We start from the raw sequence: 22,437 nt of genomic DNA, 5'->3' as shown, positions 1-22,437 counted from the left end.
AACGTGGTATGGTCTTCTGCAGCTTTATCCCTGAACTCTTCTTAGTCAACTATATGCATTTGAGTAACTGAACTTTGCATTCAGGATCATAAGAAATACTTATTCTTACTAGATGCTTCTGACAATGATTAAAAATATAAGCACATGTTTACATCATGGCAGTTTGGTATCCCACCCCAGCACAATGATCAAAACGTATCAAGTTTGGAAACGTAGGAACTTAGAAAGCAATCATTGTACCCTAAGAGCTTCCATTCGAGTCTCTAGAGACACAGAAGCCTAAGCTATCCATGAGGCTCCCTTATTTTAAGGAGTGACACTTTGAGTATATTAACACTTGAGAGAAATGATTTGATTGGATTCTTTTATGTGCACCTTTTACGCTTGGGAATACTCTGTTTGAATGGCAGTTGTCCAGCTAGAGAGACTGTTAGCAAAATGCAAAGCTTGTACAGCTGCATATCTGAACAGCTGGACATCTGCCCAGGCTGCACATCTGCATATTTGTGCATCTGCATGGACTGCAGAGCTGTACAGGCTGCACATCTGCATATTTGTGCGTCTGCATGGACTGCACAGCTGCACAGTCTGCACATCTGCATATTTGTGCATCTGCATTCACTGCACATCTGCACAGGCTGCTGCACTTACACACCGCTGCATAGCTGCAGGGGCTGCACTTCTGCACAGATGCACAGCTGTAATGGCTGCACTTCTGCACAGGCTGCATTCTGCGCTCTTATTTTTGTGTTACTGGCTTTTGGCAAGTGTTCCCTAGAAACCCAACAGCTGTGGTCCAGTCACTCACATTATGAGGGAGAGGCTGGATTGGCTGTGCAGATATGATTCTAAGAGAAACAGATCTTGAGTCTTCGCTACTGTGTTCAGAAGCATGAAAAAGAATTCAGGGCAGCAGCCTCTGCATTTCCCAGACTGAGAATTTCCTGTCCTCATCCCAGACTTTGGCAGCAAAGACGGCATTTAATTTCCTGGTGCAGCAAGCGCTCTGGCCCAGCTCTTGGCAGCAGCGGGCTGTGAACTCTGATGCGTAGGTCACAGGGCTGTTGGCAAGAGAGGCCTTCCACACTTTTCAACATAAAACCAAGTTTTCTAAATGGCCATCTCCTCCTTGAAATGTTCATCCTAATTTCACACGTCCCTGAGGAGCTAGTTGCGTGGCTTGCCTCTAACAGGCTTTTATGGAGGGTGTCTTGGCTCAGTTTGACCTAGCACTGATTGGGTACTCTCTCTCTCTCTCTCTCTCTCTCTCTCTCTCTCTCTCTCTCTCTCTCTCTCTCTCTCTCTCTCTCTCTCTCTCTCTCTCTCTCTCTCTCTCTCTCCCAGCAGTCAAACCTACCTATAACAGCTTTTATGTGTACTGCAAAGGCCCCTGCCACAGAGTCCAGCCTGGAAAGCTCCGAGTTCAGTGCGGCACCTGCAGACAAGCAACCCTCACCTTGGCCCAGGTAAGGAAGTAAGGGCAGTGTCCTCATGTGACACTCTTACCTGGATTGATAAACAGGTGTCTGTGGAGCCACCTTTCCCTGTTTCTGATCGAGGATCCCCACACCCAAAGTAAGATGTTCTTCTGGAATGCTGCAATTGCTGGTGGCATTCAAAGTTCATGTCAAATGTAGCCTTCCCTCTGGGTTTCTTTCTGCTGTGTAATTTCAGCGGGTGCACAGCCCCATCTCTCTGCCACGTATAACACACAACACACACGCACACACACACACACACACACACACACACACAAAACTCAGACCTGAGGAAAGCCTGGGTAGAGCCTATTTATAGAAGTAATGTTGGCTTTACGGACGCTGTAACGATACGCGACACACAATTACTGAAAATAAGGCTAAGTATTTTATATAGAAAATTACTCACAAGATACCAAACCCCGAGAAGCCCAGCAGATCTCAGCTAGCGACTGGACCGGAAGCCGAACTCCAGGAAAAGAGAGCGAGACTTCCTGTGCGCTGTCTTTTATGCCTTCCCCAGTAACGCCCCTAGCCATGCCCAAAAGTGGGCTTGGCTAGTGACGTAGTTCTGCCTACATACGTATACGTCTTTATGTCCAGCCGTATACGTCTTTAGTCCTGCCTAAAGTGGGTGTGGTTAGCGGTGTGGTAAACCGCCCTTTTATTACCTCATCTGTATGCGCCTCTAGTAAGTCACATGTTTCATGGCGGCATAGACTTCCTCCTACAATTCCCCTTTTAGTCTAAAAAAGGACAACTAACTTGTGTCCATGAACAAAATGTATCAAACATCTATTCTATCTAAACCTAAACTTATCTTAAAGAAACACCCAAATATGAACACCTCCTTCCAATCCCAACTCTAAAATAATTGAAAACTAACACTAACAGGTGTAAACTTATAATATCAATAGTAGGGAGAGGGGGCGTGGAATTCTCAAAACTACTTCCTGCTGAGATGGGACGATGATAATCTCATGGGGACCTGTGAAAAGAAAATGTTAGTATAACAAAATCTGAGTAGATCAGACAGTCTCAGTATGGCAGGAGATGCTTGATTGAAGTTCCTGACTGGGGTTCTAGTGTTGATTGAAGCTCTTATCTTGAAGCTCTGGTCAGATTGTAGAAGATGTGCTATTTCAGTTTCTTGGTCCGGAGTTGTGTAGAGTGATGTAGTTTCAAGCCAGTTTCAGGATAGTGCTTGTCAGGTGGAGTCAATGATGTGGGGCAATTCAGATGCCTCCAGTCGAATCAGGTGAAGTCAAGGAAGTGGATCCTCATTCTCTTTCGGAAGCAGTTGAAGATTGCTGTCAGGAAATCCCTTGTTCTCTGGAAAACTCAAACATTACTGTTAACAAAGAAATATTTTAACTTTCATATGTAAGCATACAGAAGAGGTGACAATAGGGAAGATGGAAAACCTGGAGGAAATTAGACTGTTCAGAAAAAGAAATCCATAGATAACAGTCCCTCATTTTTTATTTCTTCTGTCTTATATCAATGGCTCTTTGATATAATACAGAAATTCTGAATTGTATTTAAATAATATGCTTGGGTTTAGAGTAGGAGAGCCAATCCAACTCCAAAGCCAGCTTCAGTTAAATGAATGGGAACTGAGGTATGTGAAGAAATAAAGATAAAAGGATACTATGAAAAAACAATATAGAGAGATTTAGACTTTGATACCACACAGTGAGATACTGTTTGTTTGATGGTCCTCAGGGTAGCTATTCATTCTTCTACAGGAATCCATATGTCCAGTATTCTTTGCTGAGTTTACCTGTGAATACAAAAACAAAACACTTCTCTTTCCTTTTAGGAGGTCACTTTACCCATGGTGGACTATGAATTTGTCGATGGGCTGTTATCTTCCTCCTCCTGATATAATTGATTCATCCTCTGGAGCTAATGTATTATCCAGTGCCGTATTATTTACAATGGGCAGTGGATCTTCTAATTGTCCTGGGAGAGGCTGTCCTCCACTGTCACTGGGAATGACCGGATAATCTCTTTTCGGGGCTCGGTTGGCTTTAAAGATCTACCTTGTCTGTCTATTTTGGAATAGCATTCATCAGTCCAATGGCGCCCCTTCCCACACCTCCTGCATAGACCAGGAGGCTTAGGCCTTCTGTTTGATGCATTCCTGGTAAAAGCATTATTTCTAGGAATGCGTTGTCTACAGTTCCTACTAAGATGTCCTATTCTACCACAGTTAAAGCATGTTGGATCTTTACGCCTATTTAAATTCTTTGAGATTGCCTTCCCTACCCATGCCTCTATATCATCACAGGTAGGGTATTTGGCATCCTGGTGCCTCCTCAAGCCTGTAGAAATAGCTTCACCTACCCAAGCTCCTGTATCCTGACTTTTACATTCCAGGTTCGCTGTATGCAGAACCCATTCCTCCAATGGCGCTGATCTTATTTTTAATGGCCAAATTACCTGCCTGCATTGAGGATTCGCGTTCTCATACGCCAAAGATTCTATAAGGAGACGCCTGGATTCTGGGTTCGCTACCTGTACCTCTACTGCTCTGGATAATCTCTCTAAAAATTCAGTGAACCTTTCCCTTGGGCCCTGTAATACCTTGGTGTAGGGTTGCATTATCTCTCCTGTTTCACAAACCTTATCCAAGGCATTTAAAGCAGCTGTACGGCACAAAGACAACATGTGCTCATCATATGCAGATTGAACCTGCGTGTCAGCGTAAGGACCCTCCCCAAGAATCTTGTCTTGGGGTACTTCATGACCGTTCTGTAATTCCTGAATTTCTATTGCTTTTGCTTCTTGCCTCCACAAAGCCCTCCATTGAATTTGGCAAGAATTTTCGAGCACTGCAGAGGCTAATTGGGCCCAGTCTTTTGGGGTTACTTTATTTACAGTAGCCCATGAGGTTAGGAGCTCTCTGACAAAGGGAGAATGAAGACCATACATGACAATGGCCTCCTTAATATTTTTTAGATCCTTCATCTGTATAGGCTCCCAGTGATAAGCAATGGGACCATTTGATTGTTTTTTCGTTGCTGGTTTTTCTGATACAGATACTGGAAAAACCATAGGGGAACGCATAGCAACCTTAGGGAAATCATTCCGGCATTTGAGAAGCTTTGGGAAACTCCTGTCCTGACCTGTTGCCTGTATTTCTGATTCTGAAGTATCAGATTGAGCGTCTTCTAAATCCTGCAGTCTATTCCTCATTGTTTCTCTGAGCTCTTGAAGTTCTTGGGACAAATGATTTTCTAAGGATGTCATGGAATCTTTCATTTTTTTACATTCATCATTTACATGTGATTCCAAATTTCTAATATTCTCTTCCTTAGCAAGTACCTCAATAGCATGTAAACTGCCTTCAACAAATGATATTCTATCAGTTAGTTTACCATTGCTCTCAGACATGGAACAATTCTTTTCTGCTAGCATTTCAATTTTATGTTCCAGTCTTTGTAATTTGCTAGTGAAATCATCAAACATGGAACCGTGTTTGTCGTTAAATGTTTCCACATTATGTTCCAATTTTTCAATTCTATCTATGGAACACATTTTTCCTGAAAATAATTCAATTTTGTGTTCCGTCTCTTTAAACCTGTTCGTCAGACCTACATTATCATTTTTAATATCCTGAATATTTTCTACCAACCCTTTCTTACTCTCCTGCAATGAATTTTGCATTTCCTGAATCCTTTGTATTAAGATTTCAAAACTATCCTGCGATGACTGTATGACCTGTATAAGTTTATTCCTATTTTTGAGCCATTTCATTAACAAAATTATATTGATTATGAAGCTAATAATCACCATCATGGGTAGGAAGCACCTTTCAGGTAGGTCCTCAACCCTTTCTAAAATCCCATCCATACAAAAAACAAGAAAATTCTTAACATCCTGCATCATAGTGTTAGCTGTTGACATTGTATAAAGCAGTTACGTTTGTTACCAATGGAGTAATTCAGGCCAAAATCAACAGGCTGCCAGCGAAAGAGCACGTGGCCGGAGTCAGCTGGCCGCCAGTAAAACAGCACGTGGCCGCGAGAGAAACCTTGGAATTCCGCCTAACCTTACCGGCAGGTAGAAGGTGCTGGTTCCTGGCGGCAGGAATCGTGCCTTGCCGAGCGAAGTAGTGAGGAACTTAGCGAAAGGAGAGTCCACGTGTGCCTGGTCGGGCCAAGAGAAGCCGCTTTTCCGGGGCGCCTGGATCCGGATTTCAATCCCGCTCCCGACACCAAATTGTCTCTTACCGGAGAATAGTTCCAGGCTTCCTACCCCCAATGGCGTTACATGTTGACTCCCTTGTCTTTCTCCTTCCCAGAATCCTCCTGGACTCCTAGCCCCACCTATCTAGATTCCTATTGGCCAGCAGTAATTTATTGACATATACACAGGACTTCCACAACAACAATGTGATGGGGTGTTTTGTGGAGACTCTGAAGGAGCGTTTTTGAGTACTGGAAACATGTCACATTGGACTTGTGTGGTGGCAGCTTGGCTACACATGTCAGGATACACTAGAGGGTTCATCTAGGAGCAGAGCACCGAGGTTGTTCAATTAAGTGACACCTTACTGCTAATGACAGTAAGAGTAGGAAGGACAGTGGACCCTCGGGGTCTGTACTGAGAGTCGTGGGACCCAAATTAGTGCTGCCACTACCTTCTGCTTGCCCCATGCAGCCGTCTGGGTGGTTCTCATGTTTTCAAATCATCGGGGGAGGGGGGGATAAAACCATGCAGCAGTCTGGGTGGTTCTCATGTTTTCAAATCATCGGGGGGGGGGATAAAACCATGCAGCAGTCTGGGTGGTTCTCATGTTTTCAAATCATCGGGGGAGGGGGGGATAAAACCATGCAGCCGTCTGGGTGGTTCTCATGTTTTCAAATCATCGGGAGAGGGGGAATAAAACCATGAACACCACTGTGTGGCCCACGTCATTCTCTGACACGTAGATCACTGTCCAGAGTAGAGTTTGGTGAAACCCAGGCCACCTCCTCTGCGCCTGTTGTTTATAGCTGTGTGCATGGATACAGGCAGGGTAGCTTCAAGAGCCTGAGTATTTATGTGGAGAAAAGGCTCGCCAGCCTTTGATATAAGATACAAGAGCAGCTGCTGAACGGGTTCCACACAATAGCTCAGTGCAGACTACGGGAGATGGAGGAACCCTTGAATGTGGGAAGCCATGAGTTGAGTGTGTGCTGTTGCCATGAGCTGGCCACGCCAAGGACTCTAATGCCTCAGACCCTTTGGAAAATGGCAAAGCCTTCCTGCTCATTACGTGAGTGTGAGGCTCAGAGGGACAGTAAAGGCTCTCCCTGGTCCATGTACACGTGCTGATAGTATATACAGAAAATGTCTCCAGATATTTGCAATCTGAAGACTGCTCCCCGATGGAGACTGCTCCTACCAAAATTAACCAAACCTGTTTTCTTCATCACCTGTGTACATAACCCTGCCTCCTCATTTATCTGGCTGTAATTACCTCCATGTTTAGCTGTGTGCAGGGACTCCACCCCTCTGTTCAGTGCATATAATAAACACACTGAGCTCCCAGGATCCTGCACCCCTCCATCAGAGACCTCGGTCCACCCCACCTCAGCCTGTCTGTGCGTCTGGGTCTCCCTGTGTTCATCTTTTCTGCATTCTCTCACTACCCCAGTCTGGTCTGCCCCGAGAGCTGTGCTGGACACGGCAGCAGACTATTGTGTTGATGCGGTACTGGGCAGTAGCATTTGGAACCTCTGATCCTCACAGCTGTGAGGGCACAGGCATAAAAGCACAAAGTCCTTACCTTAGCACTGTAGGGAGCTTAGCTGTGGGTAAGTACACCAGGTACCAGATAGAGACCCCAGTGACAGGGACCACTCAGGGTTCACTATGCAGGCAATGGGGAGTCAGGGAAAGCCCTGATCAATGAGAATGCAGGAGATTTGTTTAAGACCTTGAAAACATACGGAATAAAGGAGAAACCATGGGTCCATTTCCTCAAACCTGTGATACAGTATTTACCTGAGATACAATCTTTTTAACTCAATAGTGAAATCCACTGAGAAGCTGTATCATTTCACCTGAAGCAGTTGCAGTAGACTCTCCTCTGTCGACTTAATGAACATGCCTCCTGCCCCAGAGCAGGCTGTGTGGGTCCAATGGAAGTTTTCCTTCTGTGTGCTCCTCTCCTTTGCTTTTCTTCAGTCAACACACAGCCTCTTCTTCTGTACTCAACCTGACGGCTCCCAGTGGTGGACGTGCCCGCGCTTCCTGATGTGTCTTAATGCAAGCTGCAATAGCTGTTTAGCTCTTCCTGGTCTTAATGCAAGCTGCAATAGCAGCTTAACTCTTCTCACCATTGCATCATTTATTTCACAGCAACACTCTTGGTCAAGTGCTATGAGCAATCCCATTTCTGAGTTGAGAAAATTGAGTCTTAAAGGGATTCAGGAATTTACCCATGAAAACCAGAGCTTGGGAACTGGGAGTTTGAACCCAGACTCTTTGAATTCTGAGGATAGTTTGGTTTCTTTTTATGCCATACAAATGCATATATACCTAAGGGTCACACACATAACACACGGAAATCAGGCAGGTGATAAAATGTAAAGTTAGATCTGGGGTAGTAAGGGAGGGGAGGATCCTGGGGCATGGAGAGTTCCAGACTGTAGCACTGGCTAATAGTTGGCAAGCTATGGGATAAGACTCATTGTGTCTAATGTTCTGTTTTGCTTTTGATCAAGAGAATCATAAGTATGCGATTTTATGTGAAATTTGTCATTTGGAAAATGTGCTCTATGGAGGACAAATAGAGAACAAAAATAACCCCAACAACAACAATATAAAAAAACAACAAAACCTCATAGCTTCTGTCTCTATGCAGCCAAGCAAAGCAGGGCATGATAGGCACTACATGATGTGTTGGCCCTTGATGGGAGCCTGGATGAGCTAAGCACCCAAAAGAGTCGTGAAGTGTCTGATTGTAAAATAGCTGTGGAGCCTGAGTGTCCCTGGAGCACAGCCAGTTCCCTGTGCTCTGCCCTTGTCAACTTGGGGACAGTCATTCACTGATATGACAGTATGCATCTTTGGTTGATAGGGAGAGTATGTCAGTATAAAGAATGCTTAAAACAGGACTCATGGCACATCTAAGGGTGTCAACCTCTTTATCACCATTATCCAGTCATCATCCACACACATGTTTATCTATGTACATGCATATGTTTTATTTGTGAGTTGGTATGCTTTGGCCCATTCCTTTCTACCTCATTGGTTCAGAGGCCGCTAGCATTCCACCCTTGAGCAGTTTTGCCATTCTTGAAGATTAAGTCCCAGCACTCTGCTTTCCAGGACCATTCCCCGGAGCCATGGTGTGTTAGTTCAGAGGTCTCTTTCTACCCCTTCTCACATGCCGTCCCCAGGACTACCTGAGATGCCCTCCATCCTCCACTGCTTTAATTCTCCTTATGCTGTTCACTATCCCACCTGTGCACTCTGTGTGGTGAGAAAGCCTCTCCCTGTCCCTCACTTTAGCCTCATCAGCTTGCTCTATGTCTGCACAGCACAAGCAGATAACATTGAACATTGAATCTGTTTCTGAGCCTTCATACATTGACTTCATAGAGCCGCACCCTTTTGAAAACCTGTCTGGCATTTAGAAAACCTTACTATGATGTGTTTGTAACAGTTTGCTAGTTTCCTTCCTTGTTGTTTCCTTATCTGTGCTTTTGTGTGATTTTTTTTATGACACAGTTACAAAGTGGCAAATCTCTAACAAAGAGAAGAGGCTCTAACAAAGAGACTTCATGAGGTTAAGTAAGACCCCAGTGTCACATTGTTATCAAATCCTGGAGCTGGGAGTGAAAAGTTTTCTCTGCTTTGGCCACAGCCCTGGTCTTTCTGAGGATAGATTGTTTACTGTGCAAATCCAGCCATCAGTGGTCTGTTACTTAACTCCTTCCCACATACTGAAAACACTCATGCAAAACATTCTTAAGGACTTAGGGGAAATGGAAACAGGTAGCTTCAAAAGATGGTTTGTCACCCATATTTCAGACGACAGTTCACACTGTGAAGCTACACACTCAGCGGTGCAGAGTGGAACTGCAGCTTGGCCTGCGAGCATCAGTGTGGTAATGATGGAGCAGGTGCTGGGTTTCGCCAAGGCGGACGGTTTCTGCATAAACGCTAGTCACCTATTGGGTTTCCCTTTCCAATTCTTTACAGAAATCAACAGTTCATGCAATGCTCTATGTTTGTAAAAATACGAGAATATGGGGTCATAAGTGGGTGACTAATTACAAGCAATTAGTGTGGGGTTCATTTAAGAACATATGCGGAATTATTCCTAAAGGAGAAATGGTAGAAGCATCTTAGCCAACCGAGTTGCTGTTGAGTATACACTTTCATTTCTCTTGTCTGGAGAGCCGTGACTGCAAAGAGCCCTGTGCCCAGACTGTCTTCGTGGTCACCTCTACATGTTTTGTTGTAATTAGATATTCATTAATGATGCCAGTATCTCCTCAACTCTACTTACACTGGGCGTGTAGCAGCAATAAGCCATTCACAGTGGATGTTTTGGTTTAAACCACACTTTACCTTTAATATGTAGTCCTCAATAAACTGGCACGGAAGATGAACATTAGCCAGCTCTGTCGCAAAAGGAAATCGGAGTCTGAGGTTTTGACGTGACCTTGCAAGGGAGTTGAGAATCAACTCACATATCAGGTTCTCTATCATTTCCAAATCAAAGTATCCTTTTCATTTCACAGTGACCTTGACCAGGATTTCAACTAGATGGAGATATTCTTTAGGAATGTGAGTACTCACTGGAAAACAGCGAACACAGCTGATTGAAAACACATGGCAGGCATTCGATTTTCCAACTACTTCTTCAAAGACTACCCACTTGGGGCCATGCAGGAATGAGATGGGGTGAACCCAGCAGGGGTTGCTCTGTGCATTGCTATTGTTTCTGATTGTATTTTTGAGCAGTTAAATGGGTAATTTGAAATGACTCATGTCACAGTTTCACAGATTTCCTTAGGACCTTCTCATGGCAACCAAAGCATTCTCAGAGATCTGTAATACTTTGGCTGGACTGGGGACTTGAGTTAGAGTAGCTGCTGATAGGAAGGGGTTCCCTTGTGTTCTGTGGGAGCCTCTAGGCTCGCTGCAGGCTGTGGGATCTCTTTCCACTGTGTGTGAAGAATCAGGTCCACTCCCATCCCCAACTGCCCACATTCCAGGGATGCCAGTTTCCTCAAGAAAAAGACTAAATCATTGACTGCTGGGAAGAAACTGACTCATCTAAGGAAATAAGCTTCAAATACATAAAAGGTATTTATGGAGTCAAGTCGTTGTCTCCAATAATACTTGGAGGACAGAGCAGATGCAGCCATGAGTCAACAGAATGTGCACGTGTGCCGGCGTTGCCTTGGAATATTTGCCTGAAAGCAAAGCCCACCAAAACCTTAGCTTCTGATGAAAGCTACACATTGAAAAATCTCTCCAGCACCCAGTCTGGGTTGCTGGCATTATCCACCACTAACATCTCTTTGTTTGCACTCAGTTGGTTACTTTTAAAATGAATCAGAAGGCAGGAGATTACTGCAGCCAAGAAGTTTGGATGATATTTCCCCTACAATCACTATAATTACTTTATCTCAAAAAGAACTTTATCTCTGCCATCCTAATGAGATAGTCTGCCTCAGAATAGCATTAAAGCTAAAAGGTTTCTGATGAGAAATGGTGCAATAAATAGAATAAGATGTAAAGTGCCTGGCATGATGGATTTTGCTTAAAATTGGTTTATAGATTAGGCAAAATTTATGTGAGGAAATTTATTAAGAAATATAGTTAAAATGTGTAATCATTCTTAAACTTAATATATTTGCTACAGATTAATTGTTGGTCAGGAGTCTGGTTGCCTGGGAAGCTAGGTACATCTTAGTAATGAATTATAGTCTTAGGCTATATCTAAGTTTATTTCCTTTCTAGTTTCAACATCAGATACACTTGTCCCCTCTTTGGGTTTTGTCATGTTGACTGTCAAGCATTTCAGAGATTCTAGAGTGCAGCACAGACTTTCTACATGCTACTGCATACTTCCTGAAGTCTTTACAGGAAGGCCTACATAAAGATTCGTCTCCTGGCAGCTGCAGCATCCACGCCAGTGAAGACATGCAGGCCAAGTGTCTGCAGAGCCGGACCAGTGCTGGACTCTCCTGTACTTCACTGTACATTTTCCCACCTGAGTTTTCTTAGGCCCCAGAAGAATTCTTCAGTTGTGCTCTCCATGGTGCTGATCCGTTATATTGGGTGGCATCTTGGGGGAAAAGACAGAGAAAACAGTACACGTTGACCTAGGCGATCCGAAGAGCTCAGAGCACATAGCTCATGGTATATATTGTATTGAAAAAATCTAGTAGTGTGTAAATACATTACTATGTTAGGTCATTTGGAAAGTCAGATTTTGGTGGTTCACAGCAAAAAGAGCCGGCTCCCACAAACGGTCACAGGGCGCACACATAAAGGGCGTGGCTGGTTGACGTGCTGGACGTCTTGTGTTTGCAGGACAGCTTAGGCTTGTTTTAACGACTCTTGATGGGCTCTCCAGTCTACAGCTGTGGCCCTGGTGGAAGAGACTGCAGAGGGAGGAGCACAGAGGGGACAGCAGAGCAAAGGGCAGGGGAGAGGGTAGGGTAGGCAAGCAGGAGCTTCATCCAGTTCTGCATAGCAAGATGGGCAAAGCCGGAACCAGTACACACATTCAGACTGGGAAAGAACCCGTGCTCTGGCACAGGGATCCTATCTATTGGACACCAGAGGTTTACCTACATTTGGAACCAGACAATCTATGGATAGTTCTTAGTATAAGCATATTCGAAATTTGAATGGGATATAACTAAGTTAATTGTTTTTATTTCAAAATTCTCTAGAATTCAAGTTGAAGCTAGTGCCCTCTTCCTCATCCAGGAATAGTAATTCTGTACAGTACCGTCCTTTTAGCATTTGTGTGGTGATCACAACCTCCAGGGAGGGGAAAGCCAGCAGTTGGCCTTGGAGGAAGGTCAATAGGTGAGTCAGACCAAAAAGAAAAAATAGAAAAGAAAGGAAAAGATGAGACTGACAAAGTGCTCTGTCTGTCTCTCTGTCTCTGTCTCTGTCTGTCTGTCTCTGTGTGTGTGTGTGTGTGTGTGTAGCATTGGTGGGAGTGGTTTAACCATAACCTGGGATAATCCCCCCACTTAGGGTGTGATTCTGACACCCTTGAGTAAGAGGGATCAGTGCCATCCTTGGAGACTCTATGATACCTATAGCGTAATAGATGAAAGGGTGTTTCTGGAGAACCCTGGGTTACGGTGAGCCAAAGGAGTTCATCCCCAGAAAAACAGAAAGAAAAAGAGATGCTGCAAATTGAAAAGTAATTATTTCTCTTTTTGTTGTAACTTCATCAGTAAGAACATTTAACAGAATCTGCAAGAGAAGAAATGTAAAATAAACAACTACCCATTTTAATCAGTAAAATGTTATTTATATATAAAAACAAATTTAAGGAATTAGTGAAATGCTACCAGCTGAGCTGGGGGCAGTTGTTATCAGTGGCCCGTTTCTCTCCTCTGTTGTCCAAATCCTACACAGGCAGCCTTGCTGCATGTCCATATTTCACAAATAAAACTTCCTTATGCCTCATTATTATGTGAATTGATTTCAGTTAATCCAACCCTGCGGAAATGATGTCAAGGTTTCTAACTCATTAACTGTTTAATCCGGCTAATTATTATCCTTTGGACTCCAGTGGCAGTTGTCATTCAGTTTGGTTTTTGTTTGCTTGTTTGTAATGAGACCTCTCAGAAATAGGAACTGGTAGGCTCCTCCTCCTGGGCTTTTATGTGAGTTTGCTTTTGCAACTCCAAGAAAAGGAAAGAATAAAAGAACACCTTCATTTCAGACACAAATATCCCCAGCATGACTTTATAATCTGCCCCCAAACAAAGACTGAAGCTCTTCTGGAGAGGCCAGCACAGGACCTCCAGGCAGTCACTCACTGTCCCTGCTTTGGTACCCGACTGTGCTCATGACACATGTTTCTAGTGAAACTCTCAAAACTGCAAGCATGAAATTTAAGTCATTAATTCTAAAATATATATATATATATATATATTCACATATATTTAAGACACATTCATTTCATCATTTCTCAAATACATAATCTAATATATTATAAATGATTAGTTTTATGCCTATGACTTGTTGTTCACCATAAACCAGAACCTGAACTCAGCATGTTACCTATCTGTGTCTGTTAGCTGCTATATTTGAATAAACCCTTTCCCCCCAAGTTTCATATCTGCCAATCACTATCTCAATGGGGGGCCTAATGTCTATACTATTTGCTTTTGAGGTACAAGATAGTAAAAGTAATATGTAAGTTAATGGTTTCATGTAGTTATTAATTCATTTAATTGGAAATTAGTTGGGTTACTTCGAATTTTATTTCTCACACAGTAGATACATTTAAAAATTTGATGATGGAAATATTTATTGAAACTACCTAGAATGTTTCGATAGGTCACAACCTGTGGATGTGTCTAAAGTGTAAAGGAAAGGACAGGGTTTTCTATGGAAAAAATCTCCAGACAGAGTCTTTTAAATTGCAGTTGTTGTACTTTTTAGAAGGCTGACTGCTTTGCTTATTGGGTCAAATGTTGCCTGCTGGCTTTAGCAGAACTACAACACAGGTGATAAGGATACTAGTCTAGTGTCCTCTCAAGCACCAACTGGACTGTCTTCATGTCCCTGTCCACTGTCCTTCCTGGTGCACCTTGTGGTGTCAAGTCTGCATATGAGGCAGGGAAAGCTATTCCATTTTATATAATAACGATGACAGTCATTCTCAAAAGTCTTCAAGCAGGTTCCCGGCTCCATTTCACTGTTTGCTGGGTCTCATGGCCACTGAACATTGTCAATGACGTTAGAAATCAAGTATCTTCCCAACAGAACCAGAATAGCTTTGCATGGCCTCAATTGATCGTAATTATTCTCTTTGTAATCATGAGTTCCCAGGTAAAACCAGAGCTCTGTTAACAAGGAGAGGTGATGTACTGGTGGTATTGGTGGTATTTTTTACTCTTTGTTCTTTGTCTTTTGGGGGACACCAACAAACCCCCAAATAAATCACTCATGCAGTCTTATTCTTACTTATAAATTCCTGACCTTAGCTTGACATATTTCTAGTCAACTTTTTTTTTAACTTAAATTATGCCATCTACTATTTGCCACTGGTCTTTTTCCTTTCCTTACTTCAGTTTGTCTTACTGTCAATCTTTCTCCAAGGTTCTCTGGGAGTCCGGGCGTCTGGGTGTCTGGGTGGCTAGCTCCTGATAGCCTCCTCTCCTTGTTCTCTTTTGCTTCTCCTTCTTTACAGATTTCCTCTCCTATTTATCCTCTCTGCCCGCCAGCCCTGCCTATCCTTGCTCCTGCCTCACTATTGGCCGTTCAGTTCTTTATTAGGTCATCAGGTACTGTAGACAGGCAAAGAATCACAGCTTCACCAAGTTAAAAAATGCAGCATAAACAAAAGCCAACACATCGGCTGGGCGTTGATGGCGCATGCCTTTAATCCCAGCACTCGGGAGGCAGAGGCAGGCAGATCTCTGTGAGTTCGAGACCAGCCTGGTCTACAAAATGGTTTCCAGGACAGCGTCCAAAACAATACAAAGAAACCCTGTCTCGAAAAACCAAAAAAAAAAAAAAAAGCAACACATCTTTACATCATTAAGCAAAAATTCTAGAGCACAAACAAATGTAACATATCTTAAAAAATATACTACAACATGCTGGGTGGGCATGGCTAGTGGCAGCCATGTTTGTGATGGGCGTTAGGTAGGAGTGGCTAGTGGCAGCCATGTTTGTGAATGCATAATTGTTTCAGATCAAGTTCACAAACTCACAAATTTCTTTACTGACTAGAAATTTTGCTTTCATCTGCCATATTTGTATCAGCATCTTTAGTCTGGCAATTTGACCAGACTTGAAATTGTTTTGGTGAATGAAATGACACTGTTTTTCAGTGGTTAATTCTATGCTCAGTTATGACTTCTCTACAGAATGGAATTGATATAGTATCCATTTTACCACTTAGAAGCTTTATCAAGAATTGGGGAAAGAAAAAAATATATCCTTAATGCAGTAGGTTACTTTATTTGTTCTTTGCTTAAGAAATAAATTACTTCAAAACCTCACTAGGGAAACATAAACAGAATTTAGCAGTCTCAGGCCATAGTAGATCTTTTGTCAATGTTTTGTTAAAAAAAAAAGCCAAGCATATTACTCAACACTAATAAACTGTGGGAGTCAGCAGAGTCACATTGAGAGTGCTATCCTGGAATTAGGCAGGGCATTCAGCAGACAGTTCTGAGATCTGTCTGAGCATTATTTTACAGAAGCCTTTGTACTTATGCATGCATGCCTTTCCCACCTGGGAATATCAAGCTACCTGCATAAATGCATCATTAAAGCCAGATGGGAAATAGAGAGGTTAATTGACTTTACTTGGGTCACACAGTGAGAAGGATTCTAAGCTGAGAATTAATTCTGGGAAACTGGAACATAAGTTCTCACCAAAAGCACCTTCATTATGTTACATGGGCTTTCTTACCAGGGCATGGGGAGAGTTGAGACCTACTCTTTAACCTCTTCCTGAAGAACCAGTTTTATCCAACTACACTTCCTTAAGCAGGATCAAGATACAGGAACAGGGTAAGAGGTGAACATGGGTGCCAAATTCAGTGCAAGGAAAGGGCTCATGTACTTAGATAAATGAAACCATGAAATCGGGAAACGATTACAGATTAGGGATTTTCAAATGACCAGCCAGCCAAGTTGATCTGTTTTAGTGCTTCATACCAATGAAACCAGAACCTTTGGTCGTAGCCTGTCAGCAAGGGCCACATGCATCTCTGAACATCAGTATTGTCCTACCATTATTCATTGGTGTGCTTGAAATAAGGGTTCTCCCAAACAGTATCAAATAATTGTATTTCTGGCCAGTATCAGAATTACTCTCAATATTTTTTGCACTATAAATCATCAGTTGGCAAAGAGAATTTCATATTCATTTAGAAAGCCATTCTAATAACTATGCACTGACCTACTGCCTATGAAGTGACCTGCAATTATAATAATCAGATATGGCCAGAATTGAAAACTGGCACCATTAATTTTGAGACAGGCATCTTCTCCCTTTCCAATGATATGCTAAAAACGAGAGAAACTAGGACACTATTTAAAGCAGTTTTGGTGAAGGTCAGTGTAAGCAAGTGTGACATAACCTACAAGTTGTTTAGTGTTGCTGTAAGCAGATAAATTGTGCATAAATACAAGCAGAGAAAATAAGATACAAGTTCATGAGATAAATAGAGTGTGACCAAAAATCTAAAACAAGACTTATCTCTTGCGTGCCCCTGTTTTCATTCATGACAAGACTCGGTTCCAAAAGTATGGGAATCTACCTCACCTGTCTCTGTACCCAGCACAGTACACAACACACAGCATGCATTTTTTAATGATGTGTACAGTCCACAAAGAATTGACTTAAGGCTTCCTAGTCACTGCTTGCCTCGGCTTATCCATAATCCTCCATCAGAAATGGTTTGTATAGTAGTCATCCAATCTGAATCTCCAGTCCCGAAAGAAGAGTTAGGTCACATGCTAGCTGGCCTTAGGATGGAGGAATCTCCCCTCCAGTGATGTGCTGGTGAATCCTCTTCAACCTCTCAGCTTTCATTGTTATCCTCCACAACTTTCTTTGTTGCCCCCGAGATTTCAGGGACATCTTCTTGGGCAGAATGGAATATGATCTTGGAGTAGTTCTTCCATATTTTCTATGGAGAGCACACACTTGTCTTTTATTTCGATGAGCTTTGGGAAAACACACTGAACCCAGCATGCCCATCTTAATCAGATATCTCACCTCTCAGAGGTCCTAGGATCTGACCCAGACCACACCTGAGCTCACTGACCAACATTGATACACCCTCTGACAGCTATAACACGTTTTCTCAGTCATTCCAATAAGTTTTCTCCCTTTAGATTTAAAATGCAGTGGGTATCTATTATGGTGGAATATAGATAATCACCGTGTAGACACACCCAACTCCTCATACTTTCTCTATAAACCATCTCTAGGAAGGCAACTTTTATACACAATGGTTGGTGGGAGTCTTAGAAATCGCACCAGGTGCCCACCAGGTGGTGTAAGGAAATTCTCTACATTTTGCTAGCTTTTACTATGATCTTAAAAATGCTCTAAAAATTTAAAGTCTATTCCAAATTATATATCATTTTCCACATTTGTAATTTGAATGCAGAATTCAGCCTTCCTTTGGTTGCTAATGTCTACTGCATCTGATGCTCCAATTGAAACCTGAAATGTAACATGTTATATAAGCTAAATCTGTAGGACCTTTAAGAGTTAAAACATATTTTGATTCTCAGCATCTTTATTGATGTGCTATCCATGTGAGTTTGGGCAGGGGGCATCACGGTGGCCATTATATTACCTGAGAGAAGTACATGAGGTCCTCAGACAGAGCAAGGCTGCTGTAGGAGCGTTGTCATCTTTAGCATACCATACTTCTCAGCCTCCCTGAGACATTCAGAATGTTTTATATGTACAGGATCACTGCCAATCGTTTCCTCTAAGATGTTCTTCTGTTTCCTTTGATTTATGTTTTGGAACTCCTATCTTTGCTGGGGCCATGGATGCCACTGACATGTTCTTTGCTTAATGTCATGTTATAGCTGTTCCAACCATCTATTAAATTCCATCTCAGAGTAGGGAGATAATGAAAGCTGAAAATGAGCTGAAATCTTGGACCCCTGATAACACAGAGCTGCTGTCCTTTAGGCTAAGTTATGCGCAGTAGTCTTTCCTGGGATAAAAGACTTTTCAGTTATCTTATGATGAAGGACACGGTGAATACTGGAATCTGACTGTCCTAACATGAGTGCTGGCCCTTCCTATTGTTTGCTTAGGCAGCTAACATGACTTTTAATAGTGATTTAGATGAGTTTTAATTTGGAATAGTATGTTCAGCCATGACTTGATTTCTTTCATTTAGAAAGCTGTAATTTAGAGGAAGTGACTGAAGTTGAATGGGTCTTGATATTAAGTTCTATATTTGATTTCAGTATCATTTACTGGAAAACTTCTTTTTTTTTGGCTTTTTGAGACAGGGTTTCTCTGTGGCTTTGGAGGCTATCCTGTAACTAGCTCTTGTAGACCAGGATGGTCTTGAACTCACAGAGATCCGCCCGCCTCTGTCTCCTGAGTGCTGGAATTAAAGGCGTGCACCACCAGCTGGAAAACATTTTTAAATTATCCAGTACAACTCAAAATTTAGTGAGCACTTGTTTTCAAATGATCATGTATTATATTGAGCCTGAAAATCTTGGATAAGCTCAGACAAAACTCTATAACATTGGAAAATATATTTTAGGTGAAATATATACTAAATTTATGTCACCAATTGAGGGGAATGCCAATTTATGTATTTAAAAGCAGAGCCCAACAGATTTCACAACAATGCCAATTTCACCTTTATCAAATGATGCCATCTTAAGGTTAGAAAGGGCAGGAAAACTAGATAAACAGTGTTGTTTTCTTTTAACTATAGGTTTATGTGTAAGAGCTTTAAAATAAATGCTTCGTTTAGGAGGCAGAAACTGCTACCATCAGAAAATGGGGGAAATTGTTGACTTCAAGTTTCTCAAGGATTTACAGATAAGCCCTGCTCAGTGCCACCCATTCTACTTCAAAAACTCGTGTTTATGAATCTTCACAGCACATAAGAAACTGGGTGGGCATCCAGGATGGAAGGCAGGGTAGAAAAGTGGGACAAGCTCCACGCAGAGCATTCTAGAAGCCTGAGCATGGGATGAGATGCAGTCAGTTTGTTTATCACTCCACCCGTGGAAGTTAACGTTTTCACCAGTCCATTTAGTTGTTGAATGTTTGACTTGACTGATTAGAAGGGTAAAGTAAGAGGTCTTAGGCACAGGCATTAATCAGTACAACTTGATGTACAGTAAGACCGAGCTGCCCAGAATGGCAGCCACCAACCACATATGGCTCTTTAATAAGTTAAAGCTAGAGAAGAAGAAATGTTTGGTTCCCCAGCCACAGCAGCCACAGAAGCCACAGCTCATAGGTTCCACAGGCTCCTGTTAGCAGTGACTAGTGCATAATTATGCCACAGAAACCATATGTCCAGCATCATGGCAAACTCTGTTGGGAATCACTAGACTAGGAGATACCATTTGACCTATGGGGTAGACCTGCATGTGTTTTATTAATTCTAAGTATAATTTGTTAACACCGAGGAGAGAGGATAACAGGAAAACATCAGATGTTAGTGACTTGCCCACTGCATGATGAAGGGTGTGTTGGGAGGTGGGAGGCACACGGTGCCGTTAGAGCAACCTTAGCTAAGGTTGATGGTTACAAATGTGCCATTGCTTTGGCCATCCAGCCAGGAGCCACAGGGCCTGACACCACAGCCAAGGTTGCTGGCACGACAAACCATTGCATTATCCTGTGTTGAGCCCCATAACACTAAAATGCCGGCAAGTGAGCACTTGGGAGCCACACATCTTTGAATCTTGTAAGACAAAGAGGCTTTCAAAGAAGTCATTCCCGCTCCTTGCTGAAGCAGGTAACAGCCTGGATTTCTAGGCAAGCACTTTCCCACTGAGCTATGTCCGCACCATGGGAAAAAGTTTTGCACATGGGCAACCCAATAGGCTACTCTCATGCAAGGACCTTTCTCTCACCCAGCATCCACAGAGAAGTTCATTGTTTCCGGACAGAAGATGATCTTGGCAGACCTGAGCTAGTCAAGTGTGTCCTGCGTGCATTGCATTCTCTATCCTTAGGAACTATGCCAGGTCACCTCAGCTCCAGCCTGGGTTTTAAGGCCAAAGTCCGCATTATCCACAGGACCCCATTGGCCCTCTATTCCCCATGATTTTATATCTGAATAAGGGTCCTCTTCCCAGGGTGTTTGAGTTTTTCAGTGAATGGACACTGCACTCCTCAGCATTGAAACACCAAGGGCCGCGCTGTGTATCTAGGCATGAAACCTCATCTTCCTGGGAACTCCTGATTGGGGAAAATGCTATTTTGCTTTGAAAAAGAGATGTATCTTAGCCCAATGCTCTTGAAATTACAGAAATCTTTTGTTTGGTATTTCTTTCCTAAAATTGGCAGGAAATCACCTATGTTAGTTTGTCAAATATGTTGAAGAAATTGGCAAAAGTGACCTAAATGGTAATAATAGGATTTAAACATAGGTGGGCCTTAGTTTTTTAATATTCCAAATGATACAATTATATTGCACTAAAAATTAATGTAAGACAAATACATTTTGAGTTAAAGTTGCTGAAGCTTTGTTTAGGAATGATAATTGCGGTTCACCATGACATACGCCTAGCTTCCCTGTGATACCGTGCAAGAGATACAAGGCCCATCTGCCCACAAAGGTTCCAGATAGAGTGGGGGACTCATCGCATCTGATAACAAATGACATCCAAATAGCAAGAACCCTTCACTGGCCAGCTTCCCCGGGATGCCTAGGAGGAGAATGCTAGAGCCTTTCCTCCAGGCATGTCAAGACACACACATGTCCTCTGAGTCTCCTCATGGATCATGGCCCTTCCAGACTCCTGTGAGTCACCTGTTCAGGCAAGAGCCTCAGTGGAGCAACTCAGTCGTGGAGGGATAAAGCAAGCACAGGTGTCCTCCAGACGCCCTGCAGACGCCTGATTGACCGTGACCGTGACTGACACAGACACAGAGGTGCTCGCTGAGATGAGGCAAGTCGTTCAGCTTTGGGATATCAGTGTCTTTGAGGACTGGGAAGCATCTGCTGATGCTCTGCCCTAGCTACAGATTCCGGAAAATGCCCCAATCCTTGCAGGATGACAGAGATAACTGAAGAGCTTCCAGCATGGGAGATATATCAGAAGCAATATCCTTAAGCATAGAAGACATGGCACACTAAAAGAGACAGAGACCGAAGGCAGCCTGTGGTTTGGGAGCCTGGTTGTAGAAAGCTGCCAATTTTCTCAGTGTCCCATTTTCCTGTCTAGATGAATGCTGATTCCTTCTATAAAGGCAGGAAGCGTGAGATCAGGAGCCTCGTTACACACAATGATGCTTAAATCTGGAAACAGGGGCTCTTGATGTTTAAGTTGAGATGCAAGGAAATCACCACATAACCCAATGTGCTGATTCCAATGTTTCACTACATGTTTCAGCGAAGAAAGGAAGCCCTTTCACATTCCTTGCAAGCCCTTCAGTCTTTCAGAGAGGCTTCAGTGCCAGGACTTCCTCCAGCTGAGACCCTGTTGTGTGGACAGCAGGGTTTCTATTCTGTGAAGTTGTGGCTGGGTGATGTCTCTGAATACAGCACTCTCCCCCCAGTTATTCAGTTCTTACTGTAGCAGATGAACTATGATGTTAAGTCTAACACGTGAACTCTAAGCAGCTTCCATCTCTAAACACTGCAGCTTAGTGGATTTGAAACCATCAACCAGGATTACCATGTCATGGATACAGCAAGTAACAGCTCTAAGCCATCCCAATGCGAGATGAAACCAGTGGATGGAGAGAAAATATGTAAAGATGATACATTTTGCATAAAATCCCCTCTTTTCTGACTCAGTTATCAGTAAGTCTTAGTAAATGGTAGCGAGCTAAGGAACTGGACTGCTGTGGTCATTTGTTCTTATTCTAGAGTACGTGTCTCATACCTGACTCATTACCGAAACTGAAAAATGTACTTCCAGGATTCTGATAACAACATAACCAAGTTCTCTCCCTAGATGTATGGCCTTGAGAGTGAGACCTCCAACATTTTGAGTCTCCTCTCTCCTTTTAAACAAGGGTGTTCAGTTCCATCATTTTGCCTCTCTCCCA

At 42.8% G+C, this 22,437-nt stretch overlaps 1 protein-coding gene across 6 annotated transcripts in view; it reads left to right on the top strand.

Annotated features, from left to right (window-relative positions):
- The window catches only part of Prkn (parkin RBR E3 ubiquitin protein ligase), a 1,082,502-nt gene that overhangs the window by 402,179 nt on the left and 657,886 nt on the right, over positions 1-22,437 (top strand). For 5 of the 6 annotated variants that reach the window (XM_040758173.1, XM_040758174.1, XM_040758178.1 and 2 more), the window contains one exon: positions 1,345-1,466. In XM_040758173.1, the coding sequence (XP_040614107.1) occupies positions 1,345-1,466 (122 nt within the window). The remainder of the gene's footprint in view (positions 1-1,344; positions 1,467-22,437) is intronic. The other variant, XM_040758175.1, reaches the window with a different exon arrangement.

The sequence above is a fragment of the Mesocricetus auratus genome, unplaced genomic scaffold (genome assembly GCF_017639785.1).
Source record: "Mesocricetus auratus isolate SY011 unplaced genomic scaffold, BCM_Maur_2.0 Super-Scaffold_100018, whole genome shotgun sequence".
In the NCBI taxonomy this organism is placed as follows: Eukaryota; Metazoa; Chordata; class Mammalia; order Rodentia; family Cricetidae; genus Mesocricetus; species Mesocricetus auratus.
Note: the sequence above shows the minus strand (reverse complement) of the source record. Positions and strands in the feature narration are given on the sequence as shown.